Source organism: Microcaecilia unicolor, chromosome 7 (genome assembly GCF_901765095.1).
Source record: "Microcaecilia unicolor chromosome 7, aMicUni1.1, whole genome shotgun sequence".
Classification (NCBI taxonomy): Eukaryota; Metazoa; Chordata; class Amphibia; order Gymnophiona; family Siphonopidae; genus Microcaecilia; species Microcaecilia unicolor.
Window position 1 is genome coordinate 175,830,044 of NC_044037.1, and position 24,138 is coordinate 175,854,181.

Here is a 24,138-nt window from a genome sequence, read left to right on the forward strand (position 1 = left end):
GGCAATTTCCTTAAGCCTAAGACAGAATTGATTGGAGGATCAGGCAGAACTGGGTGGGCCTCAGCCACCCAGGCCCACCCGTAGCTACGCCCCTGCCAGTGATGTGATGATTGTTTATAGGTATTGTTTCTTTTCAGTTATATAGTTAATCATTGTATATATCTTAATCATTGTAGATTTTAGCACCTCTAATAAAAGTCTCATTTACCTAATACGAATCCAAAAGAATACACAGTAATTACTGAGTAGTCTGTGTCAGTAAAGCAGGCTGTAAAATCATAGCAGAACACCATTCATCTGGACCATTTAAAATTCCTGTGGCTCCAGTTTCTGATCCAGCACTACTAATACAGAGTCCTCCCCTTCAGTCTCTGCTCCTTGAGCATTTACTAAATGCTTATCCATGGCTGCTGCCCATCTGTATAGCAGAGGATACCTCGTTTTTCTCTATCTTAGGAGTGCTTGGGATCTCTTAAACAGCAAATTAAGGTACTGGCAGATCAGGTGGAAGATCAAGACAGTTACGGGCGCTGCAATAAAATCTGCGTGTCATTAGAAAGTGTGAAAGATCACAAGTTGCTAGACCTTGCTGAATGATGGCTCCTCAGAGTTACATTGGCTACCAATACAGGCTTGGATTCATTTTAAAGTGTTATTTATTATTTATTTATTTATTGCACTTGTATCCCACATTTTCCCACCTCTTTGCAGGCGCAATGTGGCTTATATATTTTTAGTTTTTAAAACTTTAATGGGTGCTTGTCCAGAAGATTTATCTCAATTGGTGAGAAAGTTAAATTTTAATGCAACTTCTAGAGGAAAATATGGGGCAGAGGCTAGCTCTGTGTTTGGTCTACACTTCTAATGTATATTCCCATAAATTATTTTCTACCCTGCAGGCTGCCTTAGCCCTGCTACAGGCACAAACAGGAAATATATGTTTGAATGGGATAATAACCCTGTGGGGATTTTAATATAATGGCTGACCCACTTATTGACTGCAACCCCCCACCTCCGCCCCCCCCCAAACCCAAGGTTCACCGGAGGGGACTAGAGGGGAGGGGAGTTAACGTCCTTATGCACGATTTGGGCCTCTTAGACATTTGGCGGGTGCGTCACCCAGATGACCACAATTTCACTTTTTTTTTCTCATGTACATAAGGACCACACCTATTTAGATTACATCTTGCCTCCTCTCTCTTGTCTATAGCAAGTGTGGCAGACATAGATGATGGGGTAGTGTCTGATCATAGTCTAGTTTGAATGAAGTTGGGACTCTCAGCAGTCGCTTTCTGGCAGTTGAAGGATGAAACCCACCCTCTATTTGGATCCTGATTTTTTTTTTTTTTTAACTTGGTAGACGAATGGAACCGTTACCTAGGGGATAATGGCCTATGGACGTTGACTCCATCACGTACTGGGAGGCGGGAAAGGCAGTCTAAAGATGGAAGATCATAGAATGTACAGTTGTAATCAAGAGTCTTCCTTTCTTTTATCCCACTGGACTCCAGCTTAACTGTTGAGAAAAGGCACTTCCTTATGTTCATTAGACCAGCACTCCAGTCAGGGCAAGACTTCAAAGGCACTTATTCTTAGCGATGGTTCTTAGCTTCCCTGGTTTTGAGTCCTGAAGCTTGCCAAGATATATTCCCCCATCTTTCCAGGGGTCCTTTCCTACTGGGAATTTCAGCCTGAGATCTGCTTCTGGCATGCAAGGAACAGGATTCGCTAGCATTCCTCCTGCTGCTTTCCTTCTCAAAGGAAGGTTTTTGGGTTTTTTTTATGTCACCACCCTAGCCTCTGATTGATTGGCATAGCGTTTCTGCACCTGGGTGGAAGGACAGACTGTGCACTCCAACTCCCAGGATTCTTGGGCACTCTGCTTTCTCCCTGGTGCATGCTATCTGCTTCCTGAGGGTGCACTGCAACTGGCTGCCCCTCCTCCAAGAATCACACCAGCTTCTCTCCTCATCTTTCCTGCTGCAGGGGATTCCTGGAGCTGCCACTTTATCAGTTAAGGGGGTTTATTTTCTCTTTCTATTATCTAGTCCTGGTCTAGTCTAGTTCTTTCTCTTACTCACTGAATGTCATCTGAACCTATTGAGTGCTACAAACCTTCCTCTTTCCTGAAGCCAGTCTACGTTTCTCCTCAGACCATGGAGTTCTAAACTTATTTTACAGCTCCCCTGGGGATAATCCTGTAGTGAGAAGGCAATGGGGATACACAGAATGCAGTCTTATTTACCACACTCTTCATTGAGTGAAAAAAATATTTCTTCCTATTTGTTTTAAAAGTATTTCCATGTAACTTCCTCAAGTGTCCCCTAGGCTTTGCACTTTTTGAAAGAATAAAATAGAGATTCACTTTTACCCATTCAATCATATACTGCTTCTTGCTTCCTGTTTGTGCACTAAAACTAAAGAAAAGAACATTTGTTTCTCTTTAACAGCTTTACTGCAAAGAAACACCACCTGCTGGCCAAATAGGAGAAATACACTTCAGGACATAGTGCAGGAAATATCCAGTACATTTTACAGGTTTAAAACACACTGTTTTTTCTCACTATGTTACTATCAGGCTTATTTTTGAAAGTGATCGCTGGCCATCTTCCGACATAAATCGAGAGATGGCCAGCGATTTCTCAAAAGTGGCAAAATCCGTATAATCGAAAGTGGATTTTTGGACACCATCGCCGCTTTCCTGTCGCCGTGCCGGCGAAAGTTCAAGGGGGCGTGTTGGTGGCGTAGCGAAGGCGGGACATGGATGGGCATGGGCGTGGCTACCAGATGGCCGGCTTTCGTGGATAATGGGGAAAAAAAGTGGCGTTATTCAGTATTTCGCCGGGTTTACTTGGTCCTTTTATTTTCACGACCAAGTCTCAAAAAGGTGCCCCAGCTCACCAGATGACCACCGGAGGGAATGGGGGATGACCTCCCCGTAGTCCCCCAGTGGTCACCAACCCCCTCCCACACTAAAAAAATAAAAGCCTTTTTTTACCAGCCTGTACACCAGCCTCAAATGTCATACCCAGCTCCCTGACAGCAGTATGCAAGTCCCTGGAGCAGTTTTTAATGGGTGCAGTGGACTTCAGGCAGGCGGACCCAGGCCCACCCCCCCCCCCTACCTGTTACACTTGTGGTGGTAAGTGTTGAGCCCTCCAACCCCCCCCCCCCCAAAAAAAAAACTCACTGTACCCACGTGTAGGTGCCCCCCTTCACCCATAAGGGCTTTGGTAATGGTGTAGAGTTGTGGGGAGTGGGTTTGGGGGGGATTTGGGGGGCTCAGCACACAAGGTAAGGGAGCTATGCACCTGGGAGCTATTTGTGTATTTGTTTAAAATTTTTAGAAGTGCCCCCTAGGGTGCCCGGTTGGTGTCCTGGCATGTGAGGGGGGCTAGTGCGCTACAAATGCTGGCTCCTCCCATGACCAAATGCCTTGGATTTCGCCGGGTTTGAGATGCCAGACATTTTTTTCCATTATCGCTGAAAAACAAAACCGGTGATCTCAAGCCCGGTGAACTCTGGCATATGGCCGGGCTAAACCGTATTATCGAAAAAAAAGATGGCCAGCCATCTTTTTCGAAAATACGGTTCCGGCCAGGTGCTGCCAAAATAGATCGCCGGCAACCTATTTCGATTATGCCCCTCCACGTGTTCCAGTACAACAGGACCATATCAATTACGGATACCCACTCATGGTGCCCTCAGTGTCTGAGACCTGACGAGGATCCCTTTCAATGCATTCTTTATTCACAGATGGCAGAGAGGGAATTCTGATAGAGAAAACAGAGGAAAAAGCTTTTTAGTGATAAGACTGGGCCATCAACATCTTTATGGGAATGGTAAAAGAAAAATTCTTAGGCTTTCAAATGTCCATTTCTAAAATAATTGGTTTTTTTATCATTGGGTCTTACAAGAAAGGCCATAAAACTCTTCCTTGTTTCCTAAGAGAAAGACCTACTAGGGCATCTTATATGGAGAGATGTTATGTGCTGTAATACATTGCTCAATGGAAACATGGTCTTCGACAAGTAATGTTTTTGAAAGAAGTGGTCACCTGGTCACTGTAAATTTTCCTTCCTGTGAAATAATTGTAGTTCTTCTTCAAACAGGCATTGATATCTGTGGAGTGAATTCATTTTGTTAATTCCTACCGCTAGCTAATACAGTATTTGTTGGACTATATGCCAAGAATGTTAATATGCTGGTCCACTGAGAGATGCTTTTGAGTTCTTTCTCACTTGAGATATATTTGAACCAGATGAAGGAGAATTATTTTGTGAAGAATGGTGAAGGCAGAACCGGGGACATGTGCCCCCCCTCCCCCCAAAACAACTTCTGGTTTGGGGAAAAAATGTAACTGGAGAAGTTGGAATTAATAGATCAGTAGTTGATGATAAAATTTCACATTATTGATTGGGAGATGCAGATGGTTAGCATGTGTAAGAAATATAATTCTAATTTGTGACAGTATTCTCAGTTTCTATTTGTTTGTGTGTTCTGTATGTGTAAAATCCATGGAATAAGATTTTTTTTCTTTATAAAGATGGACATTCATGGCTCAGAGAGGATCTTAGGATTTAACTTTATATGTCATAATAAGACCAGGCTCTAAAGGATTTGTGGGTGTTATCTATCCTAAGGTTTTATTGTTTAATCTCCCTACCACTTGTTATTCAAAGATGTTCATATGTTTACATAGCTATTTTTAAAGTAGCATTTTAAATGTTGTGTGCTAACTTCTGATTGAGATGGGTTTTGTTTGTAACAATGAGAAATAATTATTGACCCTGTGAGTGTGTGCTGGTGGCTGTGCTGTTGAGAAGGCCTTTAATCATGTTGCTGACATGCTCTTTTGTGTGTGTTCCCTCCACAGGACATGGTGCCTGTCATAGTTGATTACTGTCTCTTGCTGCAGCGCACGTAAGTGAGAGCCTTGCATACCTCTGTAGTCACATCCAATTAGTTCCATCCCTCGCTTTCTAATGTCTGTCTTTGCCTGCTGTTGGATTAAGGAGGTCGATTTTTTAAAAGAATGTCCTAAGCTTTTTAAATTAAACAAATGTTTTCTGAGTCGTGTGTGTAACTGGGCTAGCTGTAATTTGGCTTACCGTGAAAGCCACATACTTTATCGTGTGGGGTAGAGAGAGGTACAGGGCTGAAATTAACTATTGAGCCCTAAGTAGTTGCCTAGGATAGCAGCCCCTAGAGAGTAGCAAAATAGCAACAGTAGTCAAAACAATAGGCTTTCATAGCTGCACCAACTCAAAGAACCACCAGCATGTAAATTTACTGACATAGGGAGTAGAATAACAGCTTAATGGTTAGAGCAGCAGTCTAAAGACCAAGAAATCCAGGGTTCAAATCCTGCTGATATTCCTTGTGACCTTGGGCAAGTTAGTTAGCCCTCCATTATCTCAGGTACAAACTTACCCCTATTTTTACAAAGCCGCACTAGCGGCTGCTGGTACAGGTGTGGCTTTGTAGAAGGGGAGGTAGATTGAAAGTTTTCCTACACTACCTAACGGCAACTTGCGTTTAGCTACACTGAAAACGCGTGAGTTAAATTCAAATACATAAAAAAAAATAGGGTGGATAATTTTTAAATTGCCTATTTACCCAAATAAATAGCTTTTCAGAATGGCTTTCTTGGGTTTTTTTTTTTTGTTTAAAAATAAAGGATTTTTCACATGTAAAGCCTATTTTGTCCCTTGACAAGCAGGACTGTATCAGACACGCAAGTGGGGTTAAGTGATCTGTGGGAGAGGGCAGTTCTTTCAAGGCTCAGAACTAGTGTAAAGTTCTGAGCATAAACAGCCCTTTCCAAGCACAGTGGTCTCTTTAGTCCCTCAGTTTTGTTTCTTTCCACTCTGTTGAACAGACATAAAAGCAAAACTCTCGCATTGGAGATGGTTTTTTTTTTTTTTAATTAATAATTTTTACATTTCCATCAAGAAAACAGAAATAGGCATTGACGTTCACAACAGGAACCTCCCCTCCCAAATAAAAATCTCATCTTCTTAAAGAATGAAGACTTTCATGAAGCCCACATCAAGGCAGATGGGGGTTTACCCCTAATAAGGCAATCAGATTTTAAAAAATCCAGGATATAATTCCATATACTAAGTCATCATCATCTTAATATACTCCTACTACAACTCATCATTTCTCTTAACCCTTAAGGACATTTTCTAATTGATAAGATTCCCAAAATATAAATTTCTTCCCTTGAAGAGTAATGAGACATCTACATAGATATTTAAGGAAACAAGTTACCCACAGAGCTGCCACCACCTGAGGTTTCAAAGCCAAAAAGGCTTTATGCCTGATATTAGTGGCTCTGGGAAACAGATGGAAAAACATTAATTTTAGCACCGCAGAAGCTTAATTCTTTTTACCAAAAAAAAATTTCAGTATCAGTGATTTATTCACTTTCAAATGGTAAAATCTCTCTTTGATTCTGATGGTAGATGGATGCTAGTCTATGCTAACATTAACTTTCTCCCTTATACTTTCTTAAATGTATATGCATTTTTTTCAGACTCTCCAGAGATATAAGAGCTTTATATTTAACTCTGCTACAACATCAAATGGGTTCACCGATTATTGCTGGTGATTTTAATCAGCCTTTAGACTATTGCTTAGATAGATCCTCTAAATGTAGACCAGCCAAATCCAAGATGTTAGTTGAACTGAAAAACTTGTGGTTATATTCTAATCTCATAGAATACTCCATCCTATTGAGAAAGATTACATCCACTTCTCTCCACTACATAATATGTATACCAGGTTAGATTATTTTCTTATATCTTACACTCACTCATCCTTTCTCTTTACTTCTGACATTCATCCTAGACATTTGTCAGATAATGCCACAATATCTCTATAGTTAAAAATACAATCCCCAGAGAAAAAAACAAAACAAAAAGCAATGCAGTTTAGAGATTTAATAATATGATGCTAAGTAATGAGGATCTTACCAAAACACTTGCAGACTTCACCTAAGAGTTTTTTGATAGGATTTCCTCAGTAATTTTTCAGCTACTCTTAGGGGCAATGCCATCAGTTTGATGGCATCGTATAGAAAGCAAACTTCATTAATGGAAACCACACTTAACCAGGAAATTAAAATGCATAAAGCCAATTATATGTCCTCAGTAGATCCAGCAGTCCTAGTCAAACTCACGTAAAGCAAAATATTTCAGCAAAGGCCAGAGAAGACTTATTTATCCACTCCACTGGCCACTATTCTGGTGACAAAATGGTCAAACTTCTTGCCAGATATTTAAAGGGAAAAATCCAGAGAACTTATCCCCTCATTACAGTCTTCACAGGGTACAGTTATTACTGACACCAAGGGTAAAACTTCACTTTTTGAAGAATTTTGTACTAACCTTTTAAAATCTGAATCATCAGGCTCTGCTCATGATCTCGATAATTTTTTAAGTGTTATTGATCCTAACACAGTCCACGAAGGAAACACTGAACTCACCCATTACCTCCAAAAAAATACTAGCTGCAATATCAACCCTAGCTAACACAAGGCACCAGGTTCAGATGGCCTGACCACAGAATATTATAAAAAATGTAGCATAACTCTTTTACCACACCTACTGACATGTTTTAATTTTATCAGAGAACATCCTGACCAACAATTAATATTTACAGAAGCAACCACCATTCTCATCCCTAAACCTGGTAGAGATCTCTGCAAAGTTCAAAACTACAGGCCGATCTCATTGCTAAACATAGACTATAAAATTCTTGCTAAAATATTACTGAATGTCTGAATGAAACCATTTGCCACCTAATCTATCCGGATCAAGTCGGATTTATGAAAAACAGATTTATAAGGGATAATCTAAGACTTTTTCATGGCATAAATTTCTTGGACAAAAATATTCAGGAACCTGTAAGTGGATGTTCCTTTTGCAAATCTTAAAATGATATGGATTTGGGGAAATTTTCATGTCCTTGATTTAAGCTCTCTACTGGAATCCTGTTTCTAGAGTTTTGGTTAATGAAACTCTTACCAAAGACATCCCATTAAAAAGAGGAACTCGGCAAGGCTACCCACTCTCTCCATTATTATTTAATCCAGCACAAGAGCCATTGCTCTCTGCCATCTGCCTGTCCCCTCTAATAAATGGTATTCAAACCAATCATCGCCAAATTAAGTTGGCTGCATATGCTGATGATGTCCCTCTTTTTCTTACCAAACCTCAGGAATCTTTACCAGAATTCATTAAATTGGTATCCATTTACTCTCAGCTCTCTGGATACAAAGTTAACTGGTATAAATCCAAAATCATCCCTCTAAATTCTCTATCCTCCCCTTCTGACTTTCAACAAATGCAATTTGTCTGGGCCCATAAAGCTACCAAATATCTGTGCATCCTTATCCATAAAGATCACGAGCAGGTCATACAGTGGTGGAAATAAGTATTTGATCCCTTGCTGATTTTGTAAGTTTGCCCACTGACAAAGACATGAGCAGCCCATAATTGAAGGGTAGGTTATTGGTAACAGTGAGAGATAGCACATCACAAATTAAATCCGGAAAATCACATTGTGGAAAGTATATGAATTTATTTGCATTCTGCAGAGGGAAATAAGTATTTAATCCCTCTGGCAAACAAGACCTAATACTTGGTGGCAAAACCCTTGTTGGCAAGCACAGCGGTCAGACGTCTTCTGTAGTTGATGATGAGGTTTGCACACATGTCAGGAGGAATTTTGGTCCACTCCTCTTTGCAGATCATCTCTAAATCATTAAGAGTTCTGGGCTGTCGCTTGGCAACTCGCAGCTTCAGCTCCCTCCATAAGTTTTCAATGGGATTAAGGTCTGGTGACTGGCTAGGCCACTCCATGACCCTAATGTGCTTCTTCCTGAGCCACTCCTTTGTTGCCTTGGCTGTATGTTTTGGGTCATTGTCGTGCTGGAAGACCCAGCCACGACCCATTTTTAAGGCCCTGGCGGAGGGAAGGAGGTTGTCACTCAGAATTGTACGGTACATGGCCCCATCCATTCTCCCATTGATGCGGTGAAGTAGTCCTGTGCCCTTAGCAGAGAAACACCCCCAAAACATAACATTTCCACCTCCATGCTTGACAGTGGGGACGGTGTTCTTTGGGTCATAGGCAGCATTTCTCTTCCTCCAAACACGGCGAGTTGAGTTCATGCCAAAGAGCTCAATTTTTGTCTCATCTGACCACAGCACCTTCTCCCAATCACTCTCGGCATCATCCAGGTGTTCACTGGCAAACTTCAGACGGGCCGTCACATGTGCCTTCCGGAGCAGGGGGACCTTGCGGGCACTGCAGGATTGCAATCCGTTATGTCGTAATGTGTTACCAATGGTTTTCGTGGTGACAGTGGTCCCAGCTGCCTTGAGATCATTGACAAGTTCCCCCCTTGTAGTTGTAGGCTGATTTCTAACCTTCCTCATGATCAAGGATACCCCACGAGGTGAGATTTTGCGTGGAGCCCCAGATCTTTGTCGATTGACAGTCATTTTGTACTTCTTCCATTTTCTTACTATGGCACCAACAGTTGTCTCCTTCTCGCCCAGCGTCTTACTGATGGTTTTGTAGCCCATTCCAGCCTTGTGCAGGTGTATGATCTTGTCCCTGACATCCTTAGACAGCTCCTTGCTCTTGGCCATTTTGTAGAGGTTAGAGTCTGACTGATTCACTGAGTCTGTGGACAGGTGTCTTTCATACAGGTGACCATTGCCGACAGCTGTCTGTCATGCAGGTAACGAGTTGATTTGGAGCATCTACCTGGTCTGTAGGGGCCAGATCTCTTACTGGTTGGTGGGGGATCAAATACTTATTTCCCTCTGCAGAATGCAAATAAATTCATATACTTTCCACAATGTGATTTTCTGGATTTAATTTGTGATGTGCTATCTCTCACTGTTACCAATAACCTACCCTTCAATTATGGGCTGCTCATGTCTTTGTCAGTGGGCAAACTTACAAAATCAGCAAGGGATCAAATACTTATTTCCACCACTGTACATATCATTAAATTGTTCCAAAATTAAAGATATTGTGACTCAAGCTATTACTATTATCGTGACTAGGTAGATTTTCCTTACTTAAGATGACACTTGCACCTAAAATTAGCTATATTCATTCTGTGCTACCTTCATTATGCCCAAAGGCCACCTATTCATGGTTTAACTGTAAGATTAACACTTTCATTTGGCTACATAAGAAACCTCGAATAGCATTGAAATAAAAAACTTCCAGATTATTTGGTGGCCTTAATATACCTGACTTCTATCACTATCATTTAGCCTCACTTGCTAAATATGGTGCTTGCTGGCAACTACATACTAACTCCAACTCCCTTACCCTGCCATGGCTAGAATTGGAGGAAGTGTTGTGCTTCCTTATACCTCTCTCTGTTCTTGGTACTATGAAGTTACCTTCCAACTTGAAAAAATACACCCTACTGATTGCGACACAGTAAGCTATATTCTCCCTAGACAATTTAGCTGATACCTCCCTATTATTTGAGAAATGTATGAGTCTTTGGAATAATTCTAGAATTATGTGGATAAATAAAAACAAGAAGAGTTATTTCTTCTAGAAATTTTGGCAAAAACAAGATGTATGGACTCTGGATACAATCTGTTGTCATTTTCGGAATTTGTAAATAAGTTCCCAGTTCTGTCCTCACGTAAGTCACTGTGTTAACTTTAGTCAGTGCTATTGCTTATCTGTTGCTCATATAAGTTGTATCTGAACCAACTTCAATCCGTAAATGGTGTGATTTAGGCCTTTCTGTAGGCAAAGTTGTTTCCGTGTCACTAGACTGTTGTTTATGTTTGAGTGATGCAGACAGCGATATTTTGATTTTTTTGGAAAAACAAGCAAACACGCTGGCCATAACTAACAAAATTTGCATGGGGGATCCTGTACATTCTTGCTACCAGCACATCTTCTAAGAAGACATTGTCTATTGCAGGAAGGACTGTGGAAGACAGGAGAGCTAGACTGAATCCTGAGATTGTTGATGACTTATTCATCCATAGATTAAAAAATCATAACGGCATATTTCTCCTCTACTAGGGCATACAGAACAGGTTGTATTTTGTACCCCTGGACATTTTAACAGGGTGGATTAGGATTTCTTTGGGTAGTAGAAGTCAGCTATTGTTGGGGTTGGAAAGGTAGAGGGTGGTGGTGGTGGTGGGAGGGTTATTATAGTTGCTCATTGCTATTACTGTTTTCTATTTGTGATTTATAAAGAACAGTTGCACAGCATATTGTTTCTTTTTATACTTTAATAAAAAGAATTAAATATAAAAGCATAAGTGTTTGAGGCTTCTGCAGATGAGGACAGAGCCCACAGGCATGGGATAGGGATGGACAAAGAGCCTGTGGGGACAGAACGAGGACGGAGACAGATCCCGCGGGAGCAGGGACAGACTTTTGTCCCTGTGTCATTTTCTATATGATATTATTATCTAAGTTCTCTTCATCCTTGCTTTGCATCTACTACATGCAACCCCAAGCTTATTAACATCCTTTTAGCAACCGGCATTCAACATATCTTCAAAAACCGGAAAAATGCAAATTTTCTAAATTATACATTTGGGTGGAATCTTTATAAACAAAACAGTTTGAACTCCAAGCATCTGAAAAATTCTCCTCCCTACATGTTGTATGCCAAATTTGGTCACCTATTGACTCTTTTCTCTCAAACAAACTGATTATTAAAACCATGTCATGTACATACTTAAAATGCATATACTTTCTGGGCCCCCCATATTGACTTCAGTTCTTATTTCTTTTTCTTTCTACTTTTCCACTGTAACATCCCTTTAGATTAATCTACAAAATTGTTTTTACCACATCTGTTGAAATATGGTATATCAGTTTATTGTTCGCTCATTCATTGGTAGTTCCCCTCCCCCATTTCCCCCTTTTATCCCCTTCTATGTTATATTACTGTTTTAATCTTCAATAAAGATATTGAATTAAAAAAAGAACTATACCTACAAGCTTGAAACCAAAGGAATTTTAACTCATTAAGAAATGCTAAAAGATATTAAATCTCTCTCAGATGGTAAAGCACAAGGAGAAGATGGATTTACAGGGAAATGCTATTTATTTATTGGGATTTATTTACTGCATTTATGAAGAGATTCACCCAAGGCAGTATAATACAGTAGGTGCAGTTTAACATAAACTGCAAACTCATTAGCACAAGAGTTGGTGATGCCCCTTTATCTGGATAGGAGAAATTGAAGACCTTCAACCCCTCCATGCAGGTAGTGAGGGTGACAATTGTGCCCAAACTGGGACAAGATCCTTCTGAGTGTAGCTCCTATAGAGCCATTTCCCTACTGAGTATAGATTACACAATTTTTACAAACATCTTGAAAAACAGAATTAAATACCATATGTACTGAAATATAAACCCATCTGCATATAAACCATGATATTTTTCCCTTAAAATATAAACTGATGGTTTATGTTCAAGTAGGCCTCTCTCTTTTCCCTCCCTCCCTCCCCCATGGCATCCCGCATTCCTGCAATTCCTCCCTTTCCCGAGGTGTCCTGCCACAGCCGGCTCTGCCCCCCAGTTCCCAACGGGAAACTCCCACTCGCTCACTCCCTCAGTTGTAAAGAGAACCCCCTCCCCCCTCCCGCACCCACCGAAGGCCTCCTCCCCTGGCCTACATTACCTAAGGAAATGTAAGTGAATCGTGCATCATGGTCATACTTACTCACAGGTACTGTCTTCTCATCCTTTTGTGTGTTTGTGATCATTTTATTAGGATTCTAGATTTATGTTACAGTCCTTGGAAAGAATGTTATTTTTCAATTTGGACTGTGACATGTTATATTGGTGTGTGCCTTGAAGGCTTTCTTATTTCAGCCTAACTGGTTCAGGTTGACTGATTTAAAATCTTTCCTGTGGACATATGGTTCTAAAGCTTAGTGCTATATAGCTTTACATAGAGGAAACTGTCTTTCAGCTTATTTTCTTGGTAGCTTGAGGGAACATTCTTCTGAGTATCATCCGTGCAACTGTTTTCATAAATTCCTTCTTGATTTTCTGGGGAGTTGTTTTGTGAGCATGGGATCTCCTGATCATCTTGGTAGCAGAGTTGGGATTCCATGGGGTTCAAAAATCAAAATCTGCTGAAACAATACATGTTAGTACTTCCTGGCTACCTAAGTAAATATGAAGAAAAGACCTCCTAGAATAAGATTTGCCTCTTAAATGTTCAAGGGCTAGTTTATCATAGTTTGATAAACAAAATCATAGCTCATATGTTTGTTAGAATCAATTTTGTTTCAATGCTTACATTTCTAATTTTGGGTTAAAACTTTAAATTCTTCAGCTCCACATTATTCAAAACACTTCTCACATAGTCTGGGGAAGTTGCATCTATTCAAACTATCAGGTCTGGATCATCTAACTAGTTTTTACTTAATAGTTGAGATGTAGCTACCTGTTTTTAAACCATACTCATAACTAGGGCTGTACCAAATATTTGGCCCCCTAGTGCCCCAAATGCATTATTTGTATTCGCCCAGATAGGAATATTGCATTTGGGGCACTAGGGTGCCGAATATTGGGTACAGCCCTGCTCATAACAAAACACAGAGACTTCAAAATTCATTTGTCTTGTTAAGTGTGGAAACTGCATAATCTTAATTAATTATGGCTTTTCAACTCAAATCAATCTCCTTTACTGCTTACATAACACCCAACAAAGGCCCCTGTTTAACTTCACTCTTGTATAAGGAGAATTTCCGTTTAATAGAGGTCCTATGAAACTGTTTTTTTTACTAGTAAATTATGGAGATCTTTTAAAATACTAGCTTCTTACATACTGTGGTATACTCTCATACAAGGATCTAAACCAGTGGTTCCTAAACCTGGTCCTGGAGGCACCCCTGCCAGTCAGGTTGTCAGGATACCCACAATGAATATTCATAACAGAGATTTGCAGTTGCATTGTGGGTATCTTGAAAACCTGACTGGCTGGGGTGCCTCCAGGACCAGGTTTAAGAACCACTGATGTAAACAACTGAGTTGAATAACAGACTTTGTGGCAAGCTCAAAAGGACACTCATTCAGTTTAACCAATCATCATAGTACATTGTTAACCTTCTTGATTCTTATTGGTCCAACTTGTGGCCAATAGCAATACTCTTTTCAGATTCTATTACTGCTTCGGTGTATATAGAAAGAGAACCTATCAAGACATCCATTAATCCCTTCGCCCTTAAGCAGTTTCATTTTAGATCTGTGGTGCACAGTAATTTATCTTTATAATATGTCAATAAAATGTCAAAATGTTTAAATTAGTCTTACTGATAATTTTTATATTTGAGCAGTCATTGGTTATAAATCTACTGTGCCATTTCACTATTTATCTTGTTTGATATATCCTATGATGTTTTAATAAAAACATCATCTGAAAAAAGCTACATTCCATTCTATACTTACATTTAATCCATGTTGTTCTAAGGTATTTAATTTATATAGCCCTCTCTGTTCAAACCAGTGGTGTAGCCAGAATGTGAATTTTGGATAGGCCAATGGGTAGACATAAAGCATTTCCTCTTCTCTCCCTCCTTCCGCTAAACTTAAAAAAATGAATACCTTGGCTAGTGCGGATCCCCTAAGCACCGCCAGCTGAAGACATTCTCAGCCCAAACCCCTGGGCTATCGGAATACCATGGCAGTCAGTGTCTGTGCTCTTGGCCGCCGATGTGGCTTGTGTGAGAACTGAGCATGCGTAGAGTGCAGGCACTGGTGGCTGGGAGCATTGCAGTTGACTGCCATGGTATCTTAATGGCCTGAGGCTTCAAGCAGAGCATCTCTGCCAGCTACACTAATGGTGTATGCTGATGTTGGGTGGGTCTGAGCCAAAGATGGCCAGGCCCATGCTTGCCCAGACCTACCCACGGCTACATTCATGGTTCAAGATGTAACAGAGTCTTTCTAATATTTTCTTCTTGGTTAGTCTTTGCTTCTTGGTCTCCCTACAATTTCAGAGATGAGTTTGAGTTTTCTTATTATTTGTAGTCATTTAATAATAATTAGGGCTGCATTTAGATTGATTTGTTTAATTGCAATTAATCGCGGGGCATAACCAGCAGACCACTGGGGGGACAGGGATGGACTGGGGTCACACATTTCCTTTCCTCCACCCCCCTCGCCACATTAGATATCATACCTCTGCTGATGGGGATGCCGAAGCCCTGCCAGTCGAAGAAATCCACTACCAGAGTGGCCCCCTTCTTCCTTGTGCTGCCTTAGGAGCGAGGAAGTCAGCGGGGTGCCTCCAGCCACTGATGCTGACACTCCCTGAGCATGCTGAGTTCATGACCTGCCCATTCCACGCCTATGGCCATGCCCCTTTTTTGGCAGCACATATTTATGCGCATCACTTTATAGAATATACTTAGCACGCTCTATGTGTAAATTCTAATTAATGCCAATTAGTGTCAGTAATTGCTTGTTGGCAATTATTGGCGCTGATTGGCTTGTTAAGATGACTAAATTGTGCGCACAATACAGAATACGACCTGAATTGGACACATAACTTGTCGCACTATATAGAATCTAAGGGTTAATGGGTAATTTTTTAGCATACCTTCATGCCACCCCAAACCTGTCCTCCTCTTATAAAGATAGTTCAGTCATATATTTGGCCCAGTACCGCACATGAAAGATATGAACATCTATAGGTGCTGATGAACATATAACTTCTTTTGAATATCAGCTCGATCATTTTTAAAATGGAACTTCCTTAATGGTTCTTCTCCTCCATTGTGATCTATACCATTATTGTAACATGCAGATTGTAAGGCACCCTGGATCAGGGTGTGATTTAAATCTTAAATAGAAAAAAAATTATAGCTTGCAAATTCTTTCAAACCTTTTAAAGTAGTAAGTTTGCATTCAACACCATAATCTCAATTAAGCAAAACCTTAGTGACTACAGATCTTTCAATTGCTCATCATTGCTTTGCAGAGCATTCATAATTTTCCAAGTAAAAATATATAATCAATCAAATTCAGAGTTCACAGTGCACCGTCCGTTTTAGTGGACAGTGGTGTTGCACTGACTTAATAATCAAATCAGAAGATTTCTTTTTAAGGTACCTTTACCTTCTGAATACAAGCTTCTAAATATAGCATATTTCTTAGATACCTCTATGGAAATGCTCAGGCCTCTTTAAATATTGGCCTCAGGAAGCTTATTGCTGCTTGATTTGCACGTTTACAATATGGTACAATAAATGGAGGAGTCTGCTTTTGTTTAAAGGTCAGAGACACATTGCCTTCAGTTACTTTTCCAGTCAGTGTTTGTACTGGTACTTTGATTTGTGTGTGGATTTAAAATGCATTCGTTGTTGCATGGAATGTTCATATCTTTCTAGTTTCCCCTGTTGATTTGTGTCTGTAAAGAAAGTGCTGTGTAGGGAAGATGGTTTTATAAACGACATTAACACCTGACATATTTATTGCAAATTAGGTGGTGCTCACTTATCCCATTTACTTGCTAAATAGTTTTTCTTCCATTTGCTTGTTGTGTATCAGAATGGAAAACTTTCCTTGCTGCTTTGTCTTAATATATTTGCCTCAGATACCTATAGGAAGGATTGGAAGAATTTTTATGTATTTATTCCATGTATTGATCACCTATAACTCTCAAAAAGCTATAGGTGATGTACAGTTTTAAAAACATAAAGAGGGCATTTTTGATATGACATTCAAATGCCGAAATAAACGTTTATCAGAAAGCGTGTAAAAGTGCAAGTCCATAATGGAAAAAAGAGCTAAACCGTTTTCAGATATTCAAAAATACTGATTAAAAAAACATTTAGAAAGAGGACACACTGCAAATGTTACAGATGTTCAGCGATAAAAGTTTCTGCCAATCGAAAATGCACTTTGCCAAACATGCAGTGGCGGTACTGGTCCCTGTGTTGAGAAGAAGTCCATGGCAATGGCAGGATGTTCTCTCCATGTGCAAAACATGCATATATACCTCTGCACATGGAGGAATGTTATTTGGTGTTCACAACTATGTCAGTTCACTGGGAGCCTAATTTCTCCATGCAGAAGTTAGAGCTCATGGTCTTCCTGTGCCTCAGGTACAGGAGACAAATCTTGAAGCAACACCACCACCACCACCGCCTGCCTCCACACAATGTCTCCATGAGGGCATGAAGATCAATAAGGAACAGCTTGGAAAGCTGAGTGTGAAGCATTGCCCCCCAGGGTCACAGCACCGTATACGACAAACTTAAGGCGGTCTACCATACACATAAAGATATAGGGGACAGTAAAAGAAAATGGAGGCAGCTGAAAAGGTTTGTAAGGAACAAGGCTGGGGCCAACCTGCCGGGTGTGGACACTGTGAACGTCACCCCTCTAGAGCGCATGTTGTACAGTCTTCTTTCCCAGGAGGGCATCCATGTTATGGGAAACCAGGATACCTCAGCACAAGCTTGGGGATTCAGGTAAGTTTGAGCAAACAAAGCTATGCTGGCTGTTCTCTCCATGTCACCCTCTCTTCCTCAAGCAGGGACAGTGTGGGGAGGGCCTCATTGGTACCAATCATGTGTGTAGTACAGGTAGGTGGGGGATGGGGTAAGAAGGCACACCAGAGTACATGCTGAAAGGCTTGTTATCAGGCGCCATGTCCCAACGATTCAACAGAGTACAGGATAGGGACTGTCTCTCTATGTCAAGTGTTCAGCGCTGCATGCGTCTGGTAGCGCTATATAAATGCTGTTAGTAGTAGTAGTAGTATGGGGTCACTCAGCTTGCCGGGTGAAGGGTCCCTGTATCTGTAATATTTAGGTGCCTTCTTCCCCCCCTCCCCCCCCCTCCTAGGCCCATCACCAACCAGTGTCTGATCCTGCTTTCTATACCTCTCTGTACCACTTCCACAATCCTTCCTCCTTTATCCACCTGGCTGTGTGGCATCCTGGCCTCTGGGGTACACAATGCACCATACCCTTTTGCTCCTACACTGTTAGATGTAGAGTCATACATCTTTGTGTTGCATGACAATGCCATTCCTCAGCAGCTAGAAGTGCACATGGAGAAGTATATTGAGGAAGGCTGCAGCAGACTGCCAGGTTGGCTAGTGCAACAGACATATTTCCTCTACTTTTCTATGCAGGTGAGGGCACAGAGTCAAATGAAGAGCTGGGAACCAGCAGGTAGTGCAAGCATATCTGGAGGAGGAGGGCACATTGGTGGCTGCTGAGCACTCACAGGAAGGTACTGTGGGAGAGGACGAGCATGCTGAGGACACCAGCCAGGAGCCGCCTGCAGGGGATGAATAGTAGGAGCAATTACTACAGGAACCCACCACAGTTTATCATTTAAACCTCATGTGAAATCGTTAGTTCAGAAATCCTTTATATGCATAAAAAACTTAGAGCTGTTCGTAAATATTTTGAACCAATGAAGTTTAAATTGTTAGTCCAGACTTTAATTTTTTTCTAGGATAGATTATTGTAACATTGTTTATATTCGGTGCTCTAAAACTGTAATCAGGCAGGTTCAGCTAATACAAAATGTGGCGGCATGGATAATATACTCAGCCCCTAAATTTGATTTGGTTAATCCACTATTTATAGAGTCGCATTGGCTGCCTATAGAAGCCAGGATACAATTTAAAGTCTGCACAATTATTTTTAGAATCATGAGTAGTGATGCCAGCCTATTTATGTGACTGGGTAACATTTCTGCACAGTGGTCTTTTTTTATGGTACCCATAATCAGATGTTGCTGTGTTTTCCATCAGCGCAGAGGGTTAAATCATGTAAGATGTTTAACACATCGCTTAAGTATCAAGCAGCTTTAGTTTGGAACTCATTATCTTCTCAGATGTGATTGCTTTTGAATTATTTAGTATTCAGGAGAACTTTGAAAACTTTTTGTTTCCAAAAATATGTAACCCTATTCTTTCCTTTCAATTAACGATCACTGTCTAGTTTTACCGTGTCCTAAACTGAATCAGTTAGAATCCACTTGTCACGTAGCTTTCTTCTTTGCCATCCCTTTCCACTGGAATTCTCTTCCGTTAAGATATTCTTGCAGAAACCTCATTAAAAATTTCAAATCAAGACTGAAGACCTGGTTGTTTGCCAAGGCCTTCACCTCAAACTGAGCTGTTGTAATTTGACTGCTGTTGTCCTCCCCCTCACTGTCTCAGACTCTTTGTCTTCCCCATCCCTTGCCCTCTCTCTGCTCCAAGGCCCCCTCCTATAATCTACTCATTCCTTTGTGTGCATGATCTGTCCACTTTCCTATCAATTTTGTAGTTCCTTTTCCTTTTTCTTATTTTTTTAACTATGTAAACCGCCAAGACCTGCCAGTTAGATATGATGGTACAGTAAATTCAAATGAACTATAAACACTGAGAAATTAAATTTCATGATAGCTGAATTTTAATTCGTGGAATATTCGTTACCCAGTCTTCTTAAACCTATGCAGTCTGCTTAGAACTGTGAAAATGTTAACGGAATAGAAGTTTAGTGTAACATAACATATCATAATCCCCCCTGTGACATTGTCAGATGGCCCATTAGAGGCAGAAGGAGGCTGATGAGGCGCCACAGCTGGCCCATAGGGGACCTGACCTCCATAGGTGGCAGGTGCTGTGGCTGGCCAATAAACAGCTGGCACAGAATTTGCAACTGGGACTACCAAAAGCAGAAGCTACATTTGTTGTGGGAGGAATGGGGTCAGCTGCTGTGGAGCATGCAGCAGGAGAGCTAGGAGGTAGTCCAGAATATCTGGCAGCAGCTTCTGGGGATCCAATATGATCTCCAGGATTAAACGGTGACCTTGGCGAGCACACTGCCCACACAGCAAGTGCCTTAGCCTCCAACTGGGATCAGTGAGGCCAACAGTCCTGCAGCAACTCCCTCCACAGAGGCTGCAGGTAGCACCAGTGGTCACACCACCCTGCCAAGCTTCACAGCACCTGCTTCTACTGCCAAGCGCTCAAGGATGAGACCCAGAGCACCCCAGGCAAGTGAGACAGCCGTGAGGCCTGGTCTCTCAGGAGCAGCAGATGCTCCTTTGCTGGGTGCTAGGTCAAGCAGCAGATCAGCCACCTGGCCAATGAGGTGGGCCAGATTTCCATGGTGCAACAGAGGCAGTAGGATGGACTGATGATTGTGAGAACAGTGGAAGCTCCACAGGGGAGGACTCTAACACACTTTGTGTTCTTGCAAGGCCCAAACCATTGCCAGCAGCTTGAGGAGGGGGAGGATGATGTAGGGCTGTGAGCCACCTAATTACCATGCTGTGGTGATATGTGCTGGGGAGAGGGGGATAAGTGTGTGTGTGTGTACTGGAGAGGGGGTGTGTCTGCAGGGGAGGGGATGGGAGATGGGAGGGGGTCGTGTTCTGGGAGAGAGGGGGTGGTGGTGGTGGTTCTGATGGAGGGGGAAGATACAGAGGTGTTGCGCACAAATAAATAATGTACTTACCTTTATTGAAGATTGGTGAGAATGAATCTTTGCTGCAGTCCCCCAGCTGGTATGCTCCCTGGTCACCTCTGTGAATTTGGGGGGAGGGGGGAGTCCTCATCCTCTGGGTCTGGAGTCTGCTGCTGTGGTTGCTGTCCCTTCTGTGGCAGGGCCTGTCTTCTTTGGAGAGCCAGGTTGTGCAGCATACAGCATGCCATGAAAATTTGGCAACTTTTTCAGGGCTGTAGAGCTCCGGAACAGTCCAGACATCTGAATCAATTCTTGAGCTGGCCAAACGTGCATTCAGTGATGTTGCAAGTGCTCTTATGCCTCTTGTTGTTCTCTTGTGCCTCATTTTGTGGGAGTCATGATCCAGGTTCATTGGGGTTAGTCTCTATCACCTGTTGGAGGAAGCAGAGTTACAGACGTGTGTTTATTGGCTGATATGGTTGTAGATTTCTGAGTGCTGGAGGATGTAGGTATCCATGGGTGGAGCCTGGGTAGCAGGCACACACATCCAAAATCTCCCCCTGGGCATTACACACAATCTGCATGTTCATGGAATGAAATGATTTTCTATTCCCGTAGGTCTTCTTGTGTGCCTGGGGAGGGGGGATGGGTGCAGTCAATGATGCCTATGACTGAGGAGAAGAGGTCTGTGGCGTAGAACTGAACCATCATGTTCTAGAGTGCCTGGGTGGTAGTGGGGAAGGTAATATAGTCAGAGGTGTGGGTGAGGAATGCATCAAGGAACATGGCAAGATAGTTGGAGATGGTGGGCTGGGTGAGGCCTGGATTGACTGCTAGCACTGACTGTAAGATGCAGATGGTTAGAAAGGCGAGGGAGGCAGTGACCTTCAGGTAGACTGACACAGGATTATTGCTGCATGTCCAGGGCTTGAGTTGAGGTTGTAGCTGGTTACAGAGGTGCTGTATGGTGGCCTTGTCAAACCAGAACCTAGGCTTTCCTCATCAGTGAAGTCCAGGAAGCGGGTGCAGGGCCTGAAGATTCTGATAGTGATATCTCCTCCAGGGCCTCCCCTCCAAACTCTCTTCCACCTCCAGCAAGGCGTGAGCCACCAAAGCATTCAGCACATCCATGTTTGCTGTGCAGGTGTCCCACCACAACAGCTGCAACCCACTAACCCCAGAAACACCACTGGTGCACACTTCCACCTACTGCTCCTTGTGAGACCCAGCATCAGCAACCGCACCAGCACACAGTCATGAGTCACACACTAGCTGCCCAAAACCCTAACTCTCCCAGCATCAACAAACAGCTGCAGCACTAAGCACTCACTCTCCCAGCACCAGCAAACAGTCCTCACACACACAGCAGCAGTACCAAGTACTCACTCTCCCAGGAACAGCACACAGCCCTCACACAAACAGCAGCAGCACAGAGCACAGTGACAAACTGGGAGTGGACAAACAGAGGAACAATGAGAGAGGGGAGACAAGGAGGTAAGGACGTAGAATGGGAGGTGTGCGTGTTTGGAGACAGTGAGGGTTTGATGAGGGAAGCAAGCAAGATACAGAGGAACGAATGGATGAGCTGGGGTGCTAGCATGTGTGGACAAGGCCTTGAGGAGGTGAGACACAGAAGAGGCAAGTCAGGAAATGTAAGGGTCAGAAAGTTCATACTTACAAGGGTAACAAAACACTCGGCAACTCTCCACTATTTCTCACAAATGACCATTTCCACCTCTCCACTCTCCAGCTCAGCAAAATCAGAAATAGGTCTAAATACAGATTTAGCCTTACCCTAGATGCTTTTAAAGCAGGTCTAATTCTTTGTGTTTTTCTTTCAGGCCCAAGGAAGTTGTTTTGCTATCCATTATCGGCAATAAATGTTCATTAGGTAACACCTCTGGGAATGTCTTCTTTTCAGTGGCTAGCAGACTTGGGCAGTTTTTATGTTTTGGTTTGATTATATGCTTTAGATGTTTTTCTGCAAGAAATAGGTTTATCTGCCAATTATGCCATTTTTAATGTTTTCTGTTTTGAAATGAGGCCCAAAATATCTTAACAATATGAATAAAAAAAGCCAAATCAACAATCTAAAAAATGTGAAAATGAAAGCATAAAATATACATAAAAAACATATAAACAGCATCAGAGGCATCAGAAGCGGTTCCAAAACAGAGGATCAGCAACCTATTAGATTACAATTAAGAAATTCTCAAATTTCTTTTATTACACTTAAATAATTCTATGTAGAAATCTACTGTTCCAACTAAAGATCCAAGGAAAAGAAAAGAGATGCATAAAGAGAGAAAAAATGAAAAGCAATTTCAAAAAGGAACAGTAAAAATGTTAATCTGCCAAAAAACATAAGAAAAACGTTTAGCAAAATTAAAGTTAATGTGAAATGTATTTACCTTTTTTATTATTTATAAATTTGAGAAATAATCAAGAAACTTAGCAATCTTGAAAAGAATTCAGGAGGCAGCAAACAAATGTACAATATGAAACAGTACAGAATTCTACCTCTAGAGTATCTATGAGTTCCTAAACAAGCATCAGCAAAACTTTAAATTGACCATTCAGCTTTGTTTTTTCATTCTGAAGCAGGGAATAAAAAAGAAATCATGAAGTTTTAAGCTACACTTAATCGAATACTATAACTCAGAGCTTCCAAATCAGTAGGTCGGGACCTCAGATGGGATCACAAAACCCATGTTTGGGGTCATGTCCTAGGTGTGCTTTCTATAGGTGCATTATTATGCACTTGGAGGAGGGATTGGGGGGGGTTCATGCAATTTTATTTGGCTGCAATCATGGGGCCACAGTCACAAAAAGATTGGATAGCACTGCTATAACTTAAATTCTGCACCATTTTTAAACTCTCAGCTTTTAAACCCAGGTCATAAGAACTTAAGAATTTCCATACTGGGTCAGATCAGTGGTCCATCTAGCCCAGTATCCCGTTTCCAACAGTGGCCAATCCAGGTCACAAGTACTCGGTAGAACCCCAAGTAGTAGAAACATTCCATGCCACCAATCCCAGGGCAAGCAGTGTCCTTCCCATGTCCGTCTGAATAGCAGACTATGGCCTTTTCCTCCAGGAACTTGTCCAAACCCTTCTCAAACCCAGATACACTAATCGCTGTTACCACATCCTCCGGCAAAGAGTTCCAGAGCCCAACTATTCGCTGAGTGAAAAAATATTTCCTTCTATTTGTTTTAAAAGCATTTTCATGTAACTTCATGGTCTTCTTTCATCTTAACTGAGTGGCTCCCAAAACATCAGAATATGTACAAACCTTTGCATCCAGAAATATGTAAAGAAGCCAGTTCTAATTTTTTTCAGTTATTTAATATTCAGGAATATTTAAATTCTACAGACAAATCCAAGAGGAGATTCTTGGGCCATTTTAAATACACTTTTGCACCAAGTGCCACCATGTATGATTATCTACCAGTTGGTGCGAGGTTGTATATGTGCCCTCAGTACAAAGAGTTCCTGGCTCTTGGAATGCAAAATTATTCAAAAAAAATTAAATCACAAGTGCCCTGAATCCTTCTTCTTTTTCTTCTTTTTTGTTTGTTTATCACTGGGTACCATATTATGCACCAGAGAATCAAAGTAGCAAATGCACCCATTAAGAGGATAATTATATAAAGCATTTTCTGCATGTAAAATACATTTTA

General features: G+C 41.5%; 1 protein-coding gene across 1 annotated transcript in view; it reads left to right on the forward strand.

Moving 5' to 3' along the window:
- VPS8 (VPS8 subunit of CORVET complex) overlaps positions 1 to 24,138 on the forward strand; it is a 932,181-nt gene that overhangs the window by 276,610 nt on the left and 631,433 nt on the right. Inside the window, exon 21 of the mRNA XM_030209561.1 lies at positions 4,877 to 4,923. Within this exon, the coding sequence (XP_030065421.1) occupies positions 4,877 to 4,923 (47 nt within the window). The remainder of the gene's footprint in view (positions 1 to 4,876; positions 4,924 to 24,138) is intronic.